At 46.5% G+C, this 25,777-nt stretch overlaps 1 protein-coding gene across 1 annotated transcript in view; it reads right to left on the reverse strand.

The window, feature by feature from the left end:
* Positions 1 to 2,005: 2,005 nt before the first annotated feature.
* SMARCC1 (SWI/SNF related, matrix associated, actin dependent regulator of chromatin, subfamily c, member 1) overlaps positions 2,006 to 25,777 on the reverse strand; it is a 66,468-nt gene continuing 42,696 nt past the window's right edge. Inside the window, exons 21-27 of the mRNA XM_009082515.1 lie at positions 25,473 to 25,528; positions 24,464 to 24,578; positions 23,201 to 23,355; positions 18,266 to 18,400; positions 13,100 to 13,358; positions 3,658 to 3,834; positions 2,006 to 2,091 (exon numbers count right to left, since the gene is read on the reverse strand). Of these exons, the coding sequence (XP_009080763.1) occupies positions 2,006 to 2,091; positions 3,658 to 3,834; positions 13,100 to 13,358; positions 18,266 to 18,400; positions 23,201 to 23,355; positions 24,464 to 24,578; positions 25,473 to 25,528 (983 nt within the window). The remainder of the gene's footprint in view (positions 2,092 to 3,657; positions 3,835 to 13,099; positions 13,359 to 18,265; positions 18,401 to 23,200; positions 23,356 to 24,463; positions 24,579 to 25,472; positions 25,529 to 25,777) is intronic.

Here is a 25,777-nt window from a genome sequence, read left to right on the forward strand (position 1 = left end):
CCGGGCCTGGGATGCTGCTTCACTTCATCTGCACTGATTAAGCTTTTAAATCCTGAAATAGTTTTTTCCAAAGCAGATTTTGAATGTGTGAAGAGCCTTCGCTTCCCTGCGTGGCTTCTGCGTCTCCCCCAAGCTCAGGCTTTGTGGCTGCTCCATTGTAGCTCAGATTCAGCCCCAAAATAGCCCCTGATCACACTGACAATTCCCAGTTCATCCCGCACACAAAGGAGACTCCACAAACTCCACAAGCTTTGTACAAAAACCGCTTTTTTTTGCTTTTATTTCACAAAAATTGGGTGGCTGCTGCAGGAATCAAACCAGGTGAAAAAGTCAGCACAAGGATTATTTATACAGAAACAAAACAGTGCCAAGAATCCAGGTCCTGGGCAGGATCAGCACTAGGACAGTAAAAAATAGTCTCCACCTGGATCCTTGGTATTGATCACGCTAAAAACAACCTGAGGTTACTCTAAACTGGACTATGGGCTGCACCAGAAATCCCATGCTCACCCCAAAGACCCTGGAGGGAAGGGAAGCCTTGGGAATGGGAGGGGGAAGGCAGGCAGGCCCTGACTGCTCTCTGTGAGGCACTGTGGATCGTGGTGGGAGGAAGGTGGAAGGACCTGGCTGTAGGTGATCACCTGAGCAGGTGTGCAGAGAACCCAGGAATGGCTCCTCCACACTCCTGCACCCTCTGGATCTAGGAGCTTCAACAGTTCCCATAAGTGAGTCAATCACCAAAATTCTCTTCAAAGCAAATCCTTAATTGTTAAATAGTGGAAGTGGTTCTGGAGCTTCCAGTATTTCAACTTCACACCTCACCTGGCTAAAAGCCACCCTTGAAAATCAAGGAGCACCTTCAGACCTCCAGCAGGGAAACCCCAAACCCTTCAGGCCAGGACAAGGGTGGAGAACCCGAACCATGGGTGGCAAATAATTTATTGCAGGATTTTTTCCCAAGTTTTGGCAGCCTGCAGGTCTGCACCAGCAGTGCTGTGCTGAGGTGCTCCCAGATCTGCCTGCTGAGGCTGTTCCCTTCCCCAAACCCCCCAGACCACAGTGGGAGGTGACATGAGCTGTCCCCAGGACGCATACCACGGCCGCTGCCCACCTTGGCTGTCTGCAGGAGGTAGTTCTGGCATTCCCATTCCAGCCATCCCACCCCAATCCCAAATTCTAGCACTTCTCTACCTACTTTTTTTTGTTTGTTTTCTTCATTTTAAAAAGTACAAAGTATATGCTCCAAAAAGAGAGACTAAAAATCATGGGTTTATTCCTCCATTGGCTACTGCACCGAACTACTCAGAGTGAAGGTCCAACTACCACCTTCAAAGGCAAAGGAAAGGTAAAACTGGAGCAAGAAAACTCCTACCATTGAGTGGTTTTATTCCAATTGATTCACTCCTGGCTTCATCTGCACGGATCAATATTTCCTGTAATAAGTTATTGAGGCAGCCCCAGGACATGGCCAGCTAGCCCTAAGGAACACGCTGGCATTCCCCGTGCTCCAGCACGCCCTGGTTTTTCTGCTCTGCTCCAAGCACTGGTTTAGCATCCTGTCTTGGTGCTTTGCTCTACCTGGAGACCCCAAAACAACATCACCCTGGTGTGGGAATGCGCCACATCCCAAAGCTCAGCTCATGCCTCCGTCCTAAAATCTGGATTGTTTTAATGCTTCCTGGGAGAAAGCACCAAGAGGAAAGAAACCAGCATGGAGCTCTGCAAGGCAAGCAGGACAAAGGGTAAAGGACTTCCCGCCAGCAACATGGAGGCACTCCTGGCATCTCTGATCTCCAGCTTTCCCAAGGGAATGCCAAGTTCTGTCGGGTTCAGAGCGGTGGGGAGAGGGGGAACGATGCCGTGTAGACGTGTGTGGAAAGGCAAACACACACACACGACCAGGACAGGAGGTGAAAACCTCCCCAGGGAACAGAAGGGAACTGAGGAATTCATTTTTGGTCACCACTATGTTGCTGTAGAAGTTCCTTCCTTCTTCCTTGGCTGCTTAGGGAGCGGCTGAGGCTGGAGGGGCTCCGGCTGGAGGGGGGGTCACCCCTTCCGCAGGTGGCGGAGGCTGTGCCGGAGGGGGATCTGCAAAGAAACAAAGGAGAAACAGTGAGCAGGACACCAGGAGGGGCTGGACATGGAGAAAGGACCTGACATCCATGCCCAGGTGTCTCCATGCCATGGGAGATGTGGCTGTTCAAGGAGGCAGCCAGGACTGTCCTCGCGAATGTCACCAGCATCTCTGCTGCATCACCTGAAGCTCCACTGTACTTCTGTTGTGCTTTTCCACCACTAAGCACCACATGGACTCCATGAAAGAGGGAAAAATTCCTGCATTTTTACACCCAAGATGCCAGAGATGCAGCTCAGCAGCTGGCAAAGTTCATGGCAAGCACCTTAGAGAGCTGGAGTTGGCATGTGTCATCTCCCAACTCTGTGCTCGAGCCCAGATCACAGCTCTTGTCTGGTTAAAATAGATGCAAGGATAGACTTGCCATAGACAGAGCCTGCACTTCCCTTTGAAGGGTGGATGTAGGTTAAGGCACAGGAATCTATGGATGCAGCAAGTAGGAGGAAAGAAATGAGGGACACAAAAGGCCAGCTTCGTGCCCAGAAAGGAGATGCTAATGGAACATGACTGACTTGTTTAGTAGGGGAGAAAAAAAGGAGAAATTAAGATAAGGGAAGAGAGCAAACAGGAATAAAACCTGACACGAGATATTCCCAGTGGTAGAGGCTCAGGGAAAACGAAGGGAAACTAAGTAAAGCTGGAGGAGCACACAAAAATAGCATCAGCTGGAGTATTTCACGCTGGGATGAGTCAGTGCTCTCAGCAGCTCCAGCCAAAATGAGATGGGCTTTTCCCAGTTTTTTTTCTGGGAGAGGTACTACAAGGGATCACAATTCCTGTTCATCCAGTGGCAGTTACATGGAGTATTTTTGGGGTGAAGGTTGCTGTGCTGAAGCAGAGCAGCAGCTGGTCCCAGGCTGCAATTAATAACAACAAATTTACTGAGGAACTCCTGACAGAAAATTCCTCAGCAATTCCTCCCTGTGCCAGCATGTCTTCTGCCTTCTGGGTTTGGCCACATTCTCACAATCATTCAAGGAACACCCACATGTGGCTACAAGTTCAGCTGCTTTTTTGGCTGCCATAAATCAACTTCAGTTTTAGAGGTGTAGGTATTTATACTGGGAATGTTCCTCACATGGTTTATCTTCTTCCTTCTAATCAGGATTTCCTCATTCCAATATCAACGTGCCAAGTTTTGAGTACGGAATTACTGGATTCTAGTCTGACCCCCAATATTTGAGGATTTATAGTTAATCCCTGACCCCACACTGTGAATTCTCCCAGACTAAGTCTAAGGAGAGGTTTTGGATCATCACCACTGAGCCTCAGTACCACTATAAATAAAATACAGGGATGTTATAAATAAAATAAAGGACAATGGAGTGTGTTAGGATACCCAGAGGAGAGAAGCACTTAAAGCTTCAAACACACCTCTGGCACCAGCATTGGGCTGCCAGTGTGCACAGATCCTAGTATTCCCACAGGAAACAAAGGGGTTTCCATTAAACTGACTTTTTCCAGTGACAGAGAAGCCACAACAGGAATATCCAAAGGGTTTCCTGCCAGAGTGCACTTACACATGCCGTTGGGAGCTGCCAGAGGAACGCGAGGTCCGATGAGGTTCCCCGACATCGGTGACATCCCGGGCGGGGGAGGACCACCGCCTGCTGGGTGGATGTTGGCCGACACACTTGGCATCATCCGGCCTGGCATGGGCTGGCCAGGGATCATGGAACCCGGCCCTGGCATCTGACCTGTGACAGGAGAGAGGAGACACCATGGTGAGACTCATGGAAGCGGTGGGAAGAGGAAAAACAGAGTTGAATTGTTCACTGAGCAGTGGAAGAGTCTTGTGAGTTGGCTCCATGCACACTCCAAACTCCAAGGAAATGCCTCTGCATCCCCCAAAGTCAACACATTCCCTTCAGGAAGGGCCATGGAGCACTTGGCCTCTCTCAGCACAAGAGGCAAGTGGAAGGTAATGGAGTCAAACCCAACGTCTGCAGTGAATCCTCACCAAAAAGGCATTTGATGGAATCTAAATGAAGGTAAACAAACTGCACTGAATAACAAGGCACCAAAGTATGAGGACTGATGGGAAGGAGCAGCCACAAAGCTTCATGGATTAATTCAATGGGAGAACTGAAATCATACAGTTAAAGTTTGGGCTGTACAGGAATTTCTGCTACTATTCCCTTGTTTTGCTGCAAGGGCGAGTTCCAACCCTCTTCCTCACAAACCAGCCCTGAAGGAGACTCTTCTGTTCCAGCTGCACTCAGGAACTGCTGGAACCACCCAGCCCTGGACACCTACAACTTACTGATTGATGCTTTAAAATCTCATTTGAAGAGATTATTTTGCATAATCCAATTACATTTACTCTTACACACTTCCATGAAGGGACAGCATTTTAGTCTAAAAGCAGTGATTAGACACGGATTGTAACGGCTCCTTCCACCCCAACCACAGGCAAGGCAGGAAATAAGTGGGACAGAACCTTCCAACAAAAAGAAAAAAAAGGCTCTGAACATCCATAAAAAGCATCACAGCCACACAGATAGTTAAAGCCAAGGAAGTGGGCGCTCTGGATTTGGGATTGAGTCAATACTTGGGCATAAACCCTGTTAACTCTCACGCTTGGCTTTGGAACAAGAACTCTGTGTCCAAGTATTCCAGGGATGCCCCATCCCTGGAAGTGTTCCAGGCCAGGTTGGATGAAACTTGGAGCAACCTGGTCTAGTGGAAGGTGTCCCTGCCCATGGCAGGGGTACAACTGATGAGTTTTAAGGTCCTTTGAACCCAAACCAGTCTAGGATTCCAGGATTCTATGATTGCTCTCCACCCTCCAAGGCTGCAGGAGAGAGATGCAAGAATCTCTGCCATGCCCAGTAGTACATGATGACCTGAGGCACTGCAGTCTCAGCAAATACTTGGCAGCTGGAATTGCATTTGGGCAGGCTCTGGGTGAAATATTCACAAAAATAAACCTAGAAGTGATAAAATCCTGTACCAGCAGCAATCTCAGCCCTCTGGGAAGGACAGGGATGATCCACCCACTTCATCAACTGAAACCCTTTGCTGCTGTCCTCTTCCCTTCTGAAATGTCCTGACAACTTCAACTCAAAACAGCTGCTTTCCAAGAAAAATTTCTACTCTCCTGCTCCATTGATTTGTGGATTCCTGGTGGGCTCAAAGCCTTCCAAGGAGATCAAAACAGTATTTATTAGAGATGTGGATTCAGTGTAGAGACTTGGGCACACAGTAATGCCATCAGGATACTTGGAGAAAGTCTGTGTGGAGACAGGCTGAGAGAATTGGGAATGTTTACATAGAGAAGAAAAGGCTCCAGGAAGACCTCAGAGCCCCTTCCAGCTCCTAAAGGGCCTCCAAGAGAGCTGCAGAGGGACTTGGGACAAGGGCCTGGAGGGACAGGACAAGGGGGAATGACTTCCCACTGCCGGAGGGGGCAGGTTGGAAGGGCAAGATCATCCAGTTCCAACCCCCAAAGACACGGAGACTTTTGTAGCAGGAGATATTCACAACTACATGGATGTTATTCAGTGGCCGAAATAAGGCTGATCAGGGAATAAAAATGTATGAAGTAGAACACCAGAGCTGTGTTTGAGAAGCCCAGGAAAGCTGGGAATGGAGGAATCCCCAGCCTGGGAGCTGCTGCCTGACAGGAGCCTCAACCTCTCCAAGCATAATTTGGCCATCTTCCTCCTAACACCACAGGGTCTACAAGATTCTCTTCTCACTAATGAAATGATTAATATTAAAAACCCTCTCCTGAAACACCTGAAGCTGAATCAGACTTTACTACACACTGAGTTGCTTCACATGGGGTCTGAAGTGCCAGCACTGGGCAAAAATTTCTCCAGGGAAAGGCTGTCAAACCTGCAGGGATACACAGATTTAAGGAGTGTTCTATATTCAAATCAACCCCAGTTTGAGCTAGAATCACCACTGAACAGAAATCTACTTGAAAAAAATGCTTCTTCATAAATTCAAAGTGCACCCCATCCCTGAAAGTGTTCCAGGCCAGGCTGGATTGGACTTGGAGCAACCTGGTCTAGTGGAAGGTGTCCCTGCTCATGGCAGGGGGTAGAACTGGATGACCCTTACAGTCCTTTCAATCCAAACCATTGAGATTCTACAACTCCAAATCTCCTAATGATGCTCATTGGGAAGCTCCATCCTACCTGGAAGATGGGAGTCTGCGAAGCATTTTTTCACTCTTTAACTCTGGAGTTTGCTGAAGACTCCCTGAGCTAAGAAGCTCCTCTGTCTAGGAGCCCAGGGCTGGATGCCTGTTGTTTTGCCTCCCTAACATGGGATGCAACAATTTTACCTTAACATCAGTGGAGGGTGCTCGCAGAGCAACAATCCTATCCCAGCCCAACTCCAAAATGCTCAAGCCAAGAGTAATCAACAAACACCCAACCAAACTGGGATTAAATAAGGGGAATTACTGCCACCACCCCAGCAAAAACAAAGTCCTGTTTCTACAGAGATGCTTTTTTTATGCCATTTTACAAGTGAAACTGCTCCAAGACAGCGGCTCAAGCAGAAAATGTGGAAGTGTGACCTACATAGGGGGGAGAGCTTAGAAACAGCAGACGCAGGAAGAGATAAAGCCAAAAGGTTCAGTAAACCAAGATTTAACAGACTAAAAAAACCCTTGACATGTTAAGAGACTGAGGAGGTTTTCTGTCGTGTGCTCCAAAGCATTCCACTGCTACCAAACTGCAGCTTCACATTCCAGGGAAACGGATGAGGAACTGCTTTTAAAGGCTCTCCAAGGTATTTATCTCTATTAAACAAGCCTCTCCCTCTATTAAATCAGCTACTTGAGGGGGCACTGGAGTGATAAACAGTTTTAGGGGTTTTGTTTCGCTGGAGCAGTCAACGGGGCGTGATGCACAAGACTTGGAGCTGATCCAAATCCTCCTGCACACTTCTCCCTGTTCGGTCTTCACAGGAAAAACCTGCAGACACAGCCAGTGCTACATGAAGGAATCACCTTTGTTGGACAGGATTCTGGAGAGAGCAAAGCAGCTGTGCTCCAGTGCTCCTCCGAGCTCCATGGGGATATGCCTGGCTGACATCCCACTCTCCTACTACTGAATGAGTGGTTTCCCAGCCCTGGTATGGGAGGAAGCAGAGAACATCTCCGGGGAATGCCTGCTGGCTTCACTGCAGAGCCCAAAGTGTGCTCCTTCCCACCAGGAACACATTTCAGTGATCTGGAAATCACAGAATCCTAGAAGAGTTTGGGTTGGAAGGGACCTTAAAGCTCATCTTGTTCCACCCTCCTGCCATGGGCAGGGACTTTCTAACAGTAAATCCATCCTTCTATCCACCCTCCCTCCCTCCCAGACACATCCTCTCCATCAGCACGTCCTCTCCCGGTACGCACTGCGGCAGCCAATCCCCCAGCCAAGAACTGTGAATAATTAACCACAATAACTCATTTAGCCTCCATGTCTTGCGGGAAGAGGCAGAATTTCCACTTCACTTGCATATTGCATTTCTGTCCCTCCCCTCCAGCACTGACGACGCAGTCAGACACCTCGGAAGGCCGCGGAGCAGTGTGTCGGGCTCGTGGGGCCCCGACGCCCCCAGCTCACCATTATTTTCCTACAAGGAAGCACGTAGGATACAAGATACCTCATGGAGAAGCTGTTTTGTGTGTTACAGCAGCGAGGACAGCACCATAACCCTCAAATATTAATGAATCTTCAATAAAACATCCCCGTAAGGAGTCGGGAGTGGCTCAAACCCACGGAGAAGCTCTGTGGATGGTGAGATGACAGCACAGCGCGAGTCACTTCAGTATCACTCAGAACCCACAGTGGAACCACTGTCCCGTACTTCATTTACTATTTTATGATATAAATTTCACAATTCATGAAATATTTACTGTTTTTCTTTACTATTCCAGCCCAAAATGCCTCTTGCCTGGGCAGGTTTCCATACAGGACTACACCAAAGAGAACCCAATGTGGCATCAACGTTTCTGTGGCACCAACCACCCTAACACCTTCCAACCCACAGCTACACACAGGTTACAATGCCGTGGATCAGCTGCAATCCTGTTTACCATCCAGATGACTTGGCTTTCCTTTCATCCCAACGCTCCCTGCACAGCTCTGGCCAGTGAGCTCCATATATCTGATGGAGGAAAAGGACAGGATCCCCGAGGGAGAAGTTCCCCACAGAGCTGTGACAGCACAAGATCCTCGAGTAATAAGGGATCAGGGTGCTCTGACAGCCATGAAGAGTCAGGATCCCCTCAGAGCCATGAGGGAACAGGATTCCCCTCAGAGCTGTGATGGACCAGCATCTCTTAGGAGCTGTGCAGGACACACAGAGCTGGTGGGGCTTGGGGTCACCCTCAGAGCCATCAGGGACCCTGGGGGTCCTCTCAGAGCTGTGAGGGTGGAGCATCTCCTTGGAGCTGTGGGGGCTCAGGACCCTCTTGGAGCCATGAGGGTGCAGGATTCCCTCAAGCCATGGGGACACAGGGTCCTCTCTAAGTCATGAGGAATCTGGTTTCTCTCAGAGCTCTGAGGGACCAGGCTTTTCCTAAGTGACGGGAGGGATAAGTTACCCAGACAACACTGACAGCTCTTAACAGAATATTTACCCAAAGGAAGCAAACTCAAAATCCTTATCTGTACCCAGAAAAATCCTGAAATTGTCACCAGTCCAATAGGATAGTAAACAGCATCCAGGAGCTCAATTTAAACCCACAAGTAACAAAATGCAGAACAGCTGAAAAACCACAAGCCAAAAACTCCTGACAAAGTCTTTTTTTCAGTATTTCAACCACCAATAGAAAATGAGGCAAAATATATTGGGAAAAAGGTTATTAAAGTTGCTCATCCAGCTGTGGTGGGAAGTGTATCCTGCCTTCCTCATTCCATTTTAGCCTCAGGTCAGAAGTTATTTACTAGCTGAAAATCCCCCCCGGAAGGACGAGTTAATTAATGACAGCTATTTATACCCAACCATCCCTCTTCCTCCAAGAATTTCCAGGAATTGCTCAATATTACACACCTCTCTGGCTGTGCATTCTGCTCTGGCCACTGCACCAGTTTTGCTTTACATGGAATTCCCCCACAGCTCCTCTCTGCATGGGTTCTCCAGCCTTTTCTTGTGTTTCTCTGGCACTCAACCTGCCTGTGGACACTGGTGTCTGGATGATTTCAGCTCTTCCAGAGAATTCTACAGCCCAGCAGAGCCATATGAGGCCATCATGATGAAAAGTAGCTCATTGCATGGAGATGTTCTCCAGAATAGTCTGAACTGACCCTCCACTGGAGATGTTCACCACCTGGTCCAGTCTGACCTTCCACTGGAGATGTGCACCAGCTGGTCCAGTCTGAACCTGGACTGGAGACATTCACCAGCTGATCCAGATTAATCGTTGGCTGAAGATGTTCACAGCTGGATCCACTGACCCTCCACCAGAGATTTTCACAGCTGTATCCAGCCTGACCCTCCCCTGGAGATGTTCACACCTGTGCCCACAGACTGAGATCTGAGCTAAATAGCCTCTTTTTCTGGAAAAAGCTTCACTGTAAACTTTTAGCTAAGAGACTGAATTAACTGCTTCTGTCTCCGAATGCAGAAGAGCCGTGAGCTGGAATTTATCTTTCTCTCTTCCATCTCTAAATGCCATTTCATATCCTTTCATCACTGTTTCCCACCATCTCTTCAGCTTACGTCAATCACTCTAAAGACATCCGACGTCGCGTTTTGTTCACGGTCTACTGAACCAACAGTCACACTTTCAGTCGCTATTGAGGTCAGAAACCTGTTTGAAAACATCAGTGAGGACCAAGGTAAAGTCTGGAGTGAAAACCAGGCAGCTGAACAGGAAATTGTGCAGGTATTTCCATCTCAGCTTCCCCTTGGGGCTGTGGCTTGGAAGGCTGCCCATTGGTGCTTCTCAATTACTGCTGAGGTGTTTGGGGGGTTTCTGAATGCGCTGGTTCTTCTTGCAGAACTGCTGGACAGAGCAGCAGGCAGTGACTTCTCCAAGTCTCCAATAACATCTTTGTACCTGAGTGTGGAATTCATCACTGAGGTCTCTTAATTGGCCACCTCAGAGAGCAGTTGTTACTGGGGAGTAGCTGAGATCTGGGGCAAAGAAACAGCTCCTTCCCAGAAAAGCACATCAAGCTCTCTGTGGGGAACCTGCACACCACCAGTTCTGTGGTCAGAGGTCCCGTGACACAGTTAAGAGCAGTGAAAAGAGCTTCAGATTTCTTCTGCAAGTGTATCTCAGCTCTCCAAATCCATCTACATCTACTCAGCCCAGAGCCCGCTGTGTGCTGGTCTGATCCCCACAGAGTCAGCAGCAGGTGAGGGGAGATTCTGCCCTTCTCATCCCTGGACAACCCCTTCCAATGCCTGACAACTCTTTCCATGGTTCATGTCTAACATGAACCTCTCCCTGGCATGGCTTGAGACTTTTCTCAAGGAAAGCCAGGCTGGGCATCTTAAACTCCCTGAACAGAAAATCAGGTCAAACTGTGAGTCAGGATCTCCAGGATCTGAAGGACCCCTATGGTACAATTCCCATCCCCAGGACTGGCCCAGACTTCAAGTGCTGAACTCGAGGAAACAGTGAATTTTGCCATTTTCCCTCCTTGCTCTCAAGCTATACAAACTCCAGTGTGAAGTCAGAGAGACTTGGCACTTGTGGACTTCCCAAGCATTTCTAACCAAATTCTAAGGAAGAGCCTGAGAAAAATAGACTATTTTGCTTTCTAGGCAAGATCAGCTGTCTGTGGACGAAGACACAGAGGGGTTTGCTTCAAACTCTCAAAAGGCCTCAAATTCTTCCCTTCAAACTGTCAGAGCAGGTGGAAGGCACAAATCTAGTCCTGGAGGTGATGGAATGAGACAGCATCAGATGCTTCACCCTCATGGGAACTGGAAGTGCTAAGCCTCATCCATGAGTTTCCTGCCCTCAAACAGGGGAGGTGCTGGTGGAAAAGTCAATGTATTGACCAGTTTTAATCAGATCTGAAAGAGAGATGTACTGACTAATTAACACAGAGTCAACACTCTCCGTGATACGCTGAGCAGGATCACTGGGGATGCACAAAGCCTGGATGGCTACGATGGGGCTGAAGCAATAAGGTGTTTTGTGAACCAAGGATGTGAATATATTAAATTGAGTTTTATTAGCCCCCACAGTGAATGCAACAATGCATTTAATCTTGTTACACTTCAAGCCTCAATCTCAGCCTGTAAATAAGAGCTGTGTGTTGATATGCCATGATTCTTCCCCTTAATCTGTCTTCAATTTGCCATTTTTCCATCTTACAGAGTATTTCTTCACTCTACTGCCACATGAGCAGCCCTGAGCAGTCAATACAGCACACAACAGACACATCGAGCTATGATATCTGAATCTAAACCAGACCATGTTTTATCACATCCTGATTCATCTCAGCACCTCCCAAGCAGTCACAGCATTTTTTGTTCACAATGAAGCCAGGAACTCACTGACCCTTAAAACAGAGTGAGCATCTACATCACAAGACAACTCTTAACCTTCCTGCCCAATTAGCATTACTCTGCATCTGCTCATTGAATCAAGTTCTATCACTATGGAGATCCAGTTGGATTACATGAGTCCAGTTTTCCTGGTCATCTGCAAATCCTGCAGTTCCCTGTGCCCTTCTGCTTTTTCCCCAACCAAACACTTCACAGAGGTCTTTTCCCAAGAGGAAAACTCAAGCTCTTGCAGCTTCCTGTTGCCTTGTCCTACTTTTGATTGATACCCCAAATTTTTCAGCTTCTTCACAGAATCACTGAAGTTGGAAAAGACCTCCAAGACCATCAAGTCCAACCTGTGACCTATCACCACCTTGTCAACTTGACCAGAGCACTAAGCGCCATGTCCAGTCATTCCCTGAATGCCTCCAGGGATGGTGACTCCACCACCTTCCTGGACAGCCCCTTCTAATGTCTAACAACCCTTTCTGTGAAGAAATTCCTCCTAAAAGGAGAATAGCAGCAGCCTATGCAAAATCTTCCCAAGTATTTCTGGCTAATAACCAATTCCCCAATATTTTAGCAAGTAAAGTGACCAAGTCACATCACCACCTGACTCCTCCACCTCTGGAATCAGGAGTCTCTCCACCCTTGGAGATACTCAACCCTCAGGAGGACAAGTCCCTTGCCACTGGACCCAGCTGGCCCTGCTCAGAGCAGGAGGCTGGACTGGAGACTCTCATGCGAACCCCCTCTGACCAACACAGATCTGTGAACCTCACCTGGCATTAAGCACAACCAAGCAGGACACAGGAACCCATCAGAGTCAGATCCCCTGCCAAAGGAAGTGCCTTAAGGAGCTTCCTGCCTCTTTCTTGTTCCATTCCTTTCCCTGAATTCTTTTTACATTTTTAGGTGTGTCATGAACTGGAAAATTTGGGGAATGATTGTTTTGAAGGAGCATTTGAATAGAGATTGTTTTTGAAGGAGCATCTCTGCTCAGATCATTGAGCATAAGAAAATCTAAGGAAATACAAACAAGCCAAAAACATTTGGAAGTGATACTCTGGGGCAGCTTCACGTTTTTTCTTTACCTTAGAGCTTGACTGTCTCTAGGCACGAGGACTCTCGTCTCTGCTGGACAATTTGCTCTAGGACTGATGACCTTCACAGGGAAAACAACGTGTTTTCCTATGTCCAGATGGAATTTCACATTTTAATTTGTGCCCACTGCCTCCCACCCTGTTACCAGGTACTGCTGAGGAGAGCCTGGTGCTCTCATTCCCTACTTCTGGGTGTTTACATGGACCATAATACACCTCCTCCCCAAACTCCATCCACTCATCTGGAATGAGGATAAAAGCTCCAAAATGAAGGTGCAGAACAAGCAGAGCTCATCCTTCCAGCAAACTGTCTAACAGCAACATCATTATAAGCCAGTGCCTAACACAGACCATCCCTCACACCTTGGAATGTAAGGAACTTCCTCCTCCCAGTTCTTACCTGGCTGAGGTGGGTGAGGTGGTGGCATCTGGTGGTGCATCATGGGGTATGGTGGAGGCTGCTGATGGGGCAGGAGGCCTGGGTGTGCTGGTGCCCCAAGGGGGTTCATGCCAGGCCCACTGGGGTGCTGGTGAGGCTGCTGGGGGTTCTGGCTGTGCTGCTGCTCCATTTGCTGGCGAGCCCTTAACTCCGCATATTTCAGCTGCTCCATGTGGAAGTTCTGGCGTTCTGTCAGCAGCTGCTGCCTCTGCTGCTCCAACTGTGTCAAAAAGCAGAGAGAAAAGGCAAAGAGGAGATAAGAATTATGTATTTCAAACATGTTTCTGCAAGTCATAGAGTGGTTTGGGTTGGAAGAGACCTGGAAGACCATCTAGCTCCAATCCCCATCACAATCAAACCCAAATGATTCTCCTGTTGCTATCTGCAGCAGGTTTGGATGAAGACTCCAGAGCATTTTCCAGCCGGAACAGATAGAATCATCAAGGTTGGAGGAGACCTCTAAGATCATCCAGTCCAACCATTACCCTGTCACTGTGCTGTAACCCCTAAAGCATATCTTCTAGCACCAGATCCAGATGCCTCAAACACCTCCGGGATAGTGACTCTGTCACCTCCCTGGGCAACCCATTCCAGTGCCCGAGATGAACTCACCTTGTTTTGTCCCAAAACCTCTCAGTAACACAACTTGTTATTCAATGAGTACTGCACAGTGCTTATTGACACAACTCTAGATGAAACTCTGCTTTGCTCTCAATCTTCTGCATGTTGGAATGAGGGAGAACAGGAATTAAAGAGATTTTCTAGGTAAAAGAAAAGGAGAATGTGTACAACAGCAGGAGGTCAGTGATCACTGGCAGGATCCCACTCCATACCTTTAGCTGTTGGAACTGCATGTGGTGTCAGCCAGACAACTGCATTACTATTACAGCAGTAATCTGCACTATTATGAATATTATGCAAAAACCTCATGTCATTTAGGCCAATTAACATAAAAAACAGGCTACCTGGATTAATTATGAAGCCTGTAGACAGCAAGCAAGCCCTGAGCAACCTGGTCTATGGGAAGGTGGTGGAAGGGGTTTGGAACTGAACTAGTTTTAAGGTCCTTCCAGCCCAAACCATTCTGTGATTCTGTGAAAATACAAAAAAAAGCTACAGAAAACATTTTTTACTACTGGAGATATGTGTGATGGATCAGCATCCACACTTCCTGGCTAAAGAAGTGTGAGATACTTGACTTGTTAAAGAAATACTAACAGATTTCTCCATTACTCCTCTCAGGCAACTGGACACTGCGTGACTCGTTTACAAATATTTAACGAGTGTTTTAAGGTATAACTCCATAATTTAGCTGAAAAGCAGTTGCCAAGGAGACTCTCACCTAGCACAAGTTTTCCAAAAATCCCCAAGCTCCCTCAATACTTTGTGCTCACAGTCTGACTGCTGACAAAGCAGGGATGAGGAGGGAACACCACAGAGCAGGCATTCAGCAGCCCCAGATGGGGCTGGAGCCTGATGAATAATACATCCTCCTCGTTGGGGGCTGATTTGCTCCGTGTAGAGACCACAATGTGATTATTCATGCTGCCATGACTCCTTTTTCCTTGACCAATCTGAGATGTTAGTGGGGAAGGACTGGATAGAAGGAAGAGGCACACACCCCACTGGTGTAATGGGGCGTGTGGGGAAACAGATTCTGGGGGTGGCAGGCAGCTCCCAGAGGAATTGCTGCCAATGACCCCAAACAAAGGCTTAGGCAGGATTTTTTAAAGTCTTTTTATACCCTTTTGTACTCCTGCTTTGCTCTCTTTGTGCCACCCCATCCTGCTACAGTTTAGAAAAGTCTTTACAAGTATTTCCCAACAGCATTCAGTGCATGAAAATACACCTTGTAGTAAGGAAAAGTAGATAAAACTTCTCTTCTGCACATTCCCTATGCTCAGAATGAGAAAAGGCAGAGGGACAGGAAAAAAAAGGCATATAAACACTCAATAATATGTGGATTAATAAATAACTCAAGTTATAACATGAGCTGTTCTTAAAACTGAGCTAAGTTTAAGTTTGGGCTCTAGTACAGAGCCCCAACACCTGGTTCTGTACCAGGTTCTGTCACCACCTCAGGAGGTTTGTGGGCACAACCCACAGTTGTACCCTCAGACTGGCATTCAGACAGTTGGTAGTACACATTTTACAGTGGGAGCTCTTATCAGTAATTTGCATTTCCTCTCCAGCTCTCCAATCTCAGTCATTCCTGCAGTAAGAATCAGGCAGCAGCGAGGCTGAGAACCTTAAAGATCAGCACGTGTCACCTGCCACAGAATCCCAGAATGGTTGGGGTTGGAAGGGACCTCTGGAGATCATCCAGACCAACCCCCTGCCCAGGCAGGGTCACCTAGTGCAGGTGACACAGGAATGGGTCCAGGTGGGTTTGGAGTATCTCCAGAGAGGGAGACTCCATACCCTCCCTGGGCACCTGTGCCAGCACTCCATGGAAAGAAGCTCTTCCTCAGGTTGAGGTGGAACTTCTTGTGGTTTAGTTTCTGGCCAGGACTCCTTATCCTGTCGCTGAGCACCACTGAACAGAGCATGGATTGATGAGATCCCTCTCAATCTTTTCTTCTCCAGATTATCCAGGCCCAGCTCTGCAATCCCTCCTCTTCACAGATATGCTCCAGACTGCTCAGCATCTTTGTGGCCCTCTAGGAACCTCTCCAGTAGACTCTCCCTACATAACCCTATTCATGAAATCAGTCAAAAATTTTGGTATGTAGTTATGAATATTACACTTGATAACCTTCCCATTTGCAACACTTGTTTCCACACTGCTGTAAAGTGATTCACAGGGAGAGGAGACTACTACAAGCTTCTAATGTGCACTCACACAACATGTCATTGTACTGCAGCTTCATCTATCAGCACAGAACTTCTTTTCAGGAGGAATTCTTTTCACGGAAATGGTTGTTAGGCATTGGAATGTGCTGTCCAGGGAGGTGGTGGAGTCACCCACCGTCCCTGGAGGTGTTCAAGGAATGACTGGAAGTGGCACTTAGTGCTCTGCTCTAGTTGACTAGGTGGTGGTTGGTCAAAGGCTGGTGTGATGATCTTGGAGATCTTTTCCAACCTTAATGATTCTAGGAATGACTTGGCACTTAGTGCTCTGCTCTAGTTGACTAGGTGGTGGTTGGTCAAAGGCTGGTGTGATGATCTTGGAGATCTTTTCCAACCTTAATGATTCTGGGATTCCTCCCTGAACAGAACCAGCAAAGCTTTCATGTGTCATTAGAAATTCTGGGTCAACAAAGCTCCACCAAGGCTCTGCTTACAGCACTGACATCACTGAAGTAAACACTGAATAAATGTGTTTTGCCTAATAGGTGGTGGTTGGTCAAAGGCTGGTGTGATGATCTTGGAGATCTTTTCCAACCTTAATGATTCTGGGATTCCTCCCTGAACAGAACCAGCAAAGCTTTCATGTGTCATTAGAAATTCTGGGTCAACAAAGCTCCACCAAGGCTCTGCTTACAGCACTGACATCACTGAAGTAAACACTGAATAAATGTGTTTTGCCTAAAATTTAACACCCTCCAGTCTGCAGCACAGACTTCTGTCAACACTTACAGTCCCTGTACCTCCCCTGTAAGCAAAGGCCAGTGCAGCACAAGGACATACGCACAGTGTTCAATGGCACTAAGGAATTTCTTTGGCTTTAATTATTCCACTAAATATCCACAATGATAGGTGAAAAGATAGAATTTAACCACCAGGAAGCCAAGGGGAAAATTTGCATGCACATTTTTAAAAAGGAACATGTCATATGCCTCAAAATGGAGGAAAATAAACCCTCCTGTCACTAATGGAATATAGCCCCCAAAGAAAGAAATCTGCAGAGAACCTTTCCAAAATAGTTAGGTCCATTTCCTGAACTGCCAATCAGTGTCAGAGGCAAACACAGACTCAAACAGTGGAGGATGCTGAGCAATCCAGAAATTCCTGTTGACATCCTGCTCCAGTAGAAGATCACAGTTTGTCAAACTCTATCAACACGATTAAGGGGAACTTTGGATTGGGAAAGCACTGGAAGAAGGTTCTTGATGGAGGGGGTGGTCGGACACCAGGACAGGCTCCCCAGGGATGTGGTCACGGCATCAAGCCTGGCAGATTTCAAGGAGTGTGTGGATGATGGTCTGAGTCATATGGCTTAGTTTTAGGTGGTCCTGTGAGGAGCAGAGAGTAGGACTCAATGACTCTTCCAACCTGAGAGAGTCTATGATTCCATTAATGCCAAATGAGGGTGAGAATTCCATTCAATTCACACAGTAGGGCAAATGTGGAAGAGTCCCTGGAATTATGAGTCAACATCTTCAACCCACCCAGAGTTGCTGTCTGCCGCCAGCAACAAGGCAGCTACATCACACCAAACATGAACTAAAAATTGACCACTCTGATACAAATGAAATTTTGAGTCATCTTTCAAGCAGCTGCAGAGGAACCACTTCTCTGAGAGCCTCCTGCACTGTATCTGACAGTCCCTCATAACTGATGAGTAATCCAAGCACTGACAGCCCAGACAGCATCTCTTCCACACTGTGACTTCCCTGCTGCCTTCCCTTCTCCTGGGGCTGCTGCTGCCTTCCCAGCTCAAGCAAACCCATCACAATCACAATCATCTTCAAACACTGAAGCTGTTACTCCTGAGCACACATCCTCCTGCCTCCACATCCCACTTCCAGGGCTTTCCCAGGAGCTGCCTCCAAAAACACCTAAACTACATATCCCTGAAACCAAGACTCAGCCTGGGTCTGGGAGGAAAGGCAGACAGAGCTGGTTCCCTTTCCTTAGGGAAGGACAGTTTCCACCCATTCCACTCTCTTTACAAGGAAAAGCAGTTCTTATATCAGATATTATCCATGTGGTAAGGCACACAAAGGCTCAACTCCACATTCCTGCCTGGAGTAAGGATTAGGAAGCAAATACAGGATAACACCAGTGTGTTGCTTATGCTGAAGAGAAATGCTGGATGAAGGAGGAGATGCCACTGGGGGAGGTAATTATGGATTCTGGCTGAAGAAGAAAGACACAAAAGTGAGGAAAAGCTGGAGTCACCAGTTTTCCAGCTGTTGGTACACACAGATGTTTGCAGTGATTTAATCCCAAATCCCTACTTACTGCCTCCTTCTCTCGGTCCATAATGGTTTCCAGCTCCTCAAAGTGGCGCAGTTTTATCTCCAGCTTCTTCATCTGGGTTTCCACCAAAAGAGCAACCAGAGACTTGATCTTCCTTTCCTCCACTGCTGCGAGGTGCTGAGGGTAAAACACAGGTTTTACTTCATATTACTCTGCATTTACATTTCACAAAAGAAAGTGCCTTAAGGGAAAAATAATCCAACCATGCCTGTATCCAGCTCTACACATTCTATTCCACTTCTGGACAGAAAACATGGAATTAGACGACCAATTTTATGCTCAGAACCAGAGGCCCTTGGAAGATTATTAAGCTTTTGATCAAACAAATAGGTGTTAAGATTTAATACAAGAGGTATTGAGGGTGCTCAGAGCAATGCAGCTCTGCCTCAGGGCCTTCCCAGGGCACAGAGAGCACTTCCAGTGGGAATGCAAATGAGGGAGAAGGGTCTGTTCTATGGAGTCAGCTGTGGGTCATCCCAAGAGCTCTCACCAAAACACACACAGGAGGCTGTTACCTCCCACAACCCCCAAAACAGGGAAGTGGCACTTGCATGCCTTTACCATTAGAATAGTTTCTTCTCAAATAAAAGGCAAATAGATTCTTTAGAAGGATTCAGCTTTACCCCAGTTCCAGATACACACTTGGACAAAAATAACACAAGAGATCCATAGGTGTGTGTATATATATATTTTTGATATATGAGACAGTTTGTAAGAGTGTTTCACATTCTCCTAGTGTGAAAAGTGTGTTAACGATAGCTTCTACTAATTTTTGTTGAAAACCTGCTGTTCAAAATGAAAATACACTGAAAATACACTCAAACCACCCAGGACGTACTGCTTGGGGGTTTCTATGTATACACTCACAGAGGTGTTTCCATCCACGGTGTCCAAACCAAGCCCTGGACACATCCAAGGGCTGAGGGGGAAGGAGGGTTGGACTGTCAGAAGGGAAAGGTGAGGGATGAGGGGAAGAAGGAAAACAGGAAAAGCAGGAGCTCATGCAGCTCAAGCTGCAAACAGACTCACAGCGGTGAGCCCCAGACTGCCTCAGAACTGGGGGAAAAACCAAGCCGGAGCAAAGCAGAAGTAAAAAAACCTCCCTGTAATCCCAATTACAAACAGAATTTCTCAGAAACATATGACACTGTTTTGTCACTTGGCAGCACTCACCCCTGTAACCCACCAGCAGTAAACCAAGGCCTCAGTAAACCTGGGTAACAGAGATCCATTGGCTCTCACTGAGGTGTATTTTAAGTCAGGTGCAGTTTGAGAGAACCAGAGTGATCCCAAGCTCATCTAACAGCACAAATTCAAGCTGGCTGTTCAGCTAAATCCTGGCCAAAATGCTGTACACACCTGAAATAACCTAACGATGCTGACAGAACTGGAAAATTTAACACCGTTTAGTAAAATAAACTCATTTGTATGAAGAAGATTCAGAGGGAGAGAAGTGCCCAGGTTGATGCAGAGGCTTCAGCCAGTCACTTCGCTCTGCTTCACATGTGCAATTTAATAAAGAAACCAGATTAACATCAAATCAGCAAAGCACATGATTAGGTAAAAAACAGGTCTCAAAACACATGTAAGAAAGGAAATTATCACTGCAGTTTTTCCTAGAGAGACCGTTCCTCGGCCTGGCATGACCCAGGGCACTATGTGGGCCAAGTCCTTACTAACTGCAGCTGAGAGAAAATGAGTAGCACAACAGCGATGGGAATTTAAATTGCCTGATAAACACATCGTTGCATCCACCTCAAGTCATAAATAAGCAAATGATCTTAAAGGGCTTTTTCAATATGAATGATTATAATAACAAGAACCAGAGAATCCCAAAAAGGTTTGGGTGGGAAGGAACCTTAAGGATCATTTGGTTCCACCCTCTGCCACGGACAGGGGCAGAACAAGTTGCTCAATGCCACATCCAACCTGGCCTGGAACACTTCCAGGGATGGGGCAGACAGCTGCTCTGGGCAACCTGTGCCAGTGCCTCACTGCACTCACAGCCAACAATTCCTTACCAATAGCCTACCTATTCCTGCCCTCTGGCAGTGGGAAGCCATTCTCCCTTGTCCTGTCCCTCTAGGCCCTTGTCTCAAGTCCATCTGCAGCTCTCTTGGAGCCCCTTGAGGCACTGGAAGGGGCTCTAAGGTCCTTCCTTGCTTCTCTCTTCCTATTTGGTCAGACAAGACTCAATGTTTTACCTGGTTCTTGTTTTGTGAGGCCAAGAGGGAATAAGAGTCCTTCAGAAATGAAAGACACGAAATACAGGTGGCATATAATGCAGAACCATCTAAATTATGGCCCAGAGTGGCAAAGTCCTGTCATGAAGATGTTCAGGTACAAGATGACAATGGTCCTACAGACAGTTTCTAGAGCAGCAGCAAAAAGGAACTAATTAAAGATATAATTTGATTTGCCTAGAAAAAGACAATGGGAAAACAGAAACATGACTTTAGCAACAAAGTCCCCTCTATTCCTGAATAGATACCCATAAGACAAGAAAAAAAAACAGGATAAAGAAGGCTTTTCAATTCCACAGGCAAAGGCAACTGTTGCCATGGGACAGTGGTTGTTGGCTGAAGCATAATCAGACTGGAAATAAAGCTTTTCCCCATGGAAAAACTTCTGGACAATGAAAGAAGTTTTGCGCTACTGCAATCAGTGTTTTCTAGGAAAGATCTATTCACTCAGAACTATCTTAGAACAGGAATTCAGGGCAGTCATGAGATCAGTGTTATGCAGGAGGTCAAATTTTGACCGTAACAGTCCTTTTGGGCAGTGGAAGTGATGGATCAAGAGCTACAGCAGAAGTTCTGCAGCTCAGTCACAGCTGGGTCGGAGCTAAGAGCAACCTGCAGCAGAGGATATGTTCCATCAGATGCTACTTAGGCACAGGAAGGAAAAACCACCTCACATTGGTTTAGGACTAAGAGGAAATGAGGAAAAGGGACCAATTGTAATATTGTCTGTACTGAAGACCTAACCTGTAAAAATACATTCTCAATTGTTGCTGTAGTCTATATGCAGCAATATAGAATATAAGAACAAAACCAAACCCAAACAACCCAAAACTTCCACTTGAAGCTCCTGCCTCTAACCCATTTATCCTTAGAAGCCAACTGCAATATTCCTGATATAAAATCAGAAGGAAAACACCTCTGTAAAAGCTGCTCATGTGACCAGGCCTAGAGCTGACCATGAAAAATTTAATTAGTCCCTCAGTCAAGGCATAGATCACCAAAAGCTTTAACACTGTCTGGGTTTTTAAGTGAGTGCAAAGAAAAATCCATGAACCTGAACTCTGAAGCGTCAACACCCTAATTACAATACATTATTTCCTGTAATAGAAAGCTAAAATCCTTCTAGAACATTATTATTACCATAATGAAAACTGCCATTAGCCAAGTCCCTGCTCCCTCCAGCACTCGTTATTACCAGAGGAAGGGAAGCAGGAGCTCATCTTTATTTGGAGCAAGTGGCCTTCCATAAAACACAGATTAAATTTCATGTCAACACCCTAATTACAATACATTATTTCCTGTAATAGAAAGCTAAAATCCTTCTAGAACATTATTATTACCATAATGAAAACTGCCATTAGCCAAGTCCCTGCTCCCTCCAGCACTCGTTATTACCAGAGGAAGGGAAGCAGGAGCTCATCTTTATTTGGAGCAAGTGGCCTTCCATAAAACACAGATTAAATTTCATGTCTCCTTCTCTACATGCATGTTTTATTGAAGCTGGCTGAGAATATCTGTGAGACTGATAAACGAAGTTACTCTCAGGTGCAGATGCTAACAAAGTGATGCACAAGGGTGTCAGCTCAGGGGCTGCACTTCACTGCAATATTGAACCTCAAGGTGACCTGCAGTTTGGGGTTTTAATGAACATGAAGTTTGCCTGAAATCTGGGTTTTTACAAGCTGGTTTGAAAGGTAACAACTGAAATATCCTCAGTCTCATGGGTGGGACCTGTACCATGATACCCTCCAGCATCACACTGTAGTCAACCCAGGTGATACAACTGAGGTAAATCTGAAGTTCAAGTTTTAAGAGTCAAAGATAAGAGTGTGAAAGTCACTAAGACACACAACACCTCATTATGCCCATTGTTATGCTCTGGAAATCCCTAAGGAAGAAATACCACCCATGCTTTGGTTTTGGGATCTATAAAGCAGGCGGCATGGAACACAGGACTGAATCCAAGAGGGATTAAAAAACCCAAACTACAACTTGAATCCAGAGAAATCTGTAAAGGGAAAAGAGATTTTGAAACAGATACTGTGCAAGAGATGAAAGCAGTGTGGTTCCTGCAAAGAGAAAAGGGAAGACAACGTACAATTAGTAATTACAGGGTAAAGAAAAGCTATGAGACAGGGTGGTGATCAAACACAGCTCATTAGACTACACACAAACAGGAGTTTTAGAAAGACAAGAATGAGCTTTAAACAGACCTCTTAGCAAAAACATTAAATCATTAAGTTGTCTATACAAATTGCAGTGGCAGAATTGAACATTGCACAGCGTTTACAGAGCTCAAGCACAGAGGGTTTGTGTGGAGCCATCAGAGCAGCAGAAAGGCAATACAAGGTGTTATCAGCCAGACCTACATCCTCAGCAATACAGCCACAACGTCCCCAGCAGAGAAAAGCCATTCCAAAAATTAATTAAAGTGTTTTGGGGCTATTTCTTAGGGATCTTCATTGACTTCATAATCACAAAAGCAGCTCCTAAATTAAAATCGTATATTATCTCACTTAGGGGTTCAAGCAGGAAAAACTGAAGGCAGCACTTGTGTTTCTTCAAGGTATCAGAGATTAGAATGTGAGATCACACAGATTTGTACAAAGACCCATTTTAGTTGAGTTCTATGTGCCCTGGAAGCCAAACCAGGGGGTGTTGGTATGAAACAAACCTTGGCTTTGGTGGCAGCGGAGGCCAAGGCAGCAGCTGCAGCTGTGGCAACATTTCCTTCCGAGATCTCATGTTCCACTTTCTTCTTCCCAGCCTCATTCTCTTTGTCCTTGCTGGCATCAAGGTTCTCCTTGTTCTCTTCTGCCTCCTTCTCCTCTGCAAGAGATCCCCCACCCAGACTGTTACACGCCTGCTCCCCTCGGTCCCAGCAGCACACGGGGACGGGGATGGCACTCACACACACATCACTCACGCTAATTAATTCATCCACGCATCACAGCACTGCTCCTTGCCAAATGCTGACAGGGGAACCTCAATTTGAGAGAAGCAGGTCCAAAAACAGGGCAACCTTCAATGCTTTTTGTTTCCATCCTCTTAGTTCATAACCTGCCATCCATCAGCTTTGGCTCATCACTTCCACATTAACTCCACTTTTACATCAAATGCAAATGCTGCTGCTCCTACCTGGTGCTAAAAATTGAATCTAAGTTTCAGGAAAACCTCAATATATTCACTGCCATCCCTGGATGCGTTCCAGGCCAGGCTGGATGGGGTTTGGAGCAACCTAGTCTAATGGAAGGTGTCACTGCCCATGGCAGGGGAGGGACTGGATGGGCTTTACAGTCCTTCCAGCCCAAACCATTCTGGGGTTCTACGAGGCACAAGGGAAATATGTTAAATAAAAACAAGGTTTTATGTAGAAAACAATGTTACTTCTCAACTGTACAAGTGCAAGGTTTATCACCTCACAGCAAAAATAAGCTGAAATACTAACTTTTAAACACAGAAGTGAGCAGAGAATCATGGAATGGTTTGGGTTGGAAGGATCTCAAAGCTCATCCTATCCCACCCCCTGCCACAGGCAGGGACACCTTCCACTAGTACAGGTTGCTCCAAGCCCCATCCAACCCTACCTGCCTGGAACACCTCCAGCAGTTCCACTTCTTTGCATCCAAAATGATCACATGTTATGGAATATGAGCAAAATAAAATCATTTACATGGCCTACACACACTTTGGTACTGCAATCTCTCCACCCAGTCCCTCCATGAGACCAAGCTCAGCTGAGGTCTACCATGAGCTCAAGGAAGAATTTAGTGCTTGAGCTTTGCAGTGACATTAAACCAGAATCTGTTCCACTGAAGCATGAGGCAGCGTGATGTGCAGGAGGAAATATTTCCAGCTGGGTTTGTGGTCCATTCCAAGCACTTTGGGGAAGGCTGCTGAAGCCAGCACAGCTGGAGGAGCAGCTGGGAACTGTTACCTGGCTTGGGCTCTGCAGCCACTTCGCTCTCAGGCTCCTTTTCTGAATTTCTCTCATTTTCTCCTTCTGGTGCTTTATCTCCTTCCTCAATTTCACTCTCGGTTTTGCTTTCCACCTAAATGGTATGAAAGATTAGAGAACAACAGCTAGAGAAGACATTCACTGTTAACTTCCTTTATAGCTTTCAAAGTAATACATTACCGTTAAGGAAGAGAATAAATTTTAGAATCACAGAATATCCTGAGCTGGAAGTGACCCACAAAGATCACTGATCCAACCCCTGGCCCTGCACAACCCGAACAATCCCACCACATGTGTAAGAGCATTGTCCAAACACTCCCTGAGCTCTGTCAGGCTTGGGGCTGTGACCACTGCCCTGGGGAGCTGTTCCAGTATCCAAACACCTTCTGGGGGAAGAATCTTTTCTTAATATCCAACCTAAACCTCCCCCAACACAGCTTGAGGCTTTTTTCTCTCATCCTGCCCTTTGTTACATGGGAGCAAAGCCCAACCCCTCACCTGGCTGCACCTCCTGTCAGGGGGTTGAGACAGTCAGAAGGTCACTCTGAGACTCCTTTTATCCAGGCTGAGTTCCCCCAGCTCTCTCAGCCCCTCCTGGTGCTCCAAACCTTTCCCCAGCTCCGTTCCCTTCTCTGGACACACTCCAGCTCCTCAATATCCTTCTTTGGGGCCCAGAACTGGACACAGCACCCAAGATGTGAGCACTGCAATCCCTTGGTATCACCTGATTTGCATTTCCTCCTAGTCCAACCTCTTTTCCTCAGGACTAGGAAGCACCACACTGATGTATGTCATCTCCCAGCAAAGGAAATGTCTCTCTGTGGTTTAAGACCAAATCACTCACAAAAAATGAACTCTATGGAGGCTGAAAACTGTTCCCTATGGATACACAAACTAGCATACCTCTGCCTACCTGTCTAAAACACAGTAATTCAGGTTTTTAAGTGTCAGAAGTCTGTCCGTCAGCACTGCACAGGGCCAAACTTACCTTCTCAGCCTGCTGCCCCTCTGACTCTGTTTCCATCTTTTCTTCTTCAGCTCCATCTGAGAAAACAAGTCACAAAGCACTTAGAATTGCTGTAACAGCCACATATCACACTCAGGGTTTATTTCAGGGTTAACTGAAGTTTTCTGTTCTCTAACAGGGGTTTCAAGAAAGCCACAGCTCTAAACTCCTGCAAGACTCATATCTTATGACACAGGTTTTAGTTTATAAATCAAGTTTGCCTGTAAATTTAACTGCTTTTTTTCTGCTCAGTCTGGAACAGAACATTAAGCCACCTGTGCTCTGCT

The sequence above is a fragment of the Acanthisitta chloris genome, unplaced genomic scaffold (genome assembly GCF_000695815.1).
Source record: "Acanthisitta chloris isolate BGI_N310 unplaced genomic scaffold, ASM69581v1 scaffold14139, whole genome shotgun sequence".
NCBI lineage: Eukaryota > Metazoa > Chordata > Aves > Passeriformes > Acanthisittidae > Acanthisitta > Acanthisitta chloris.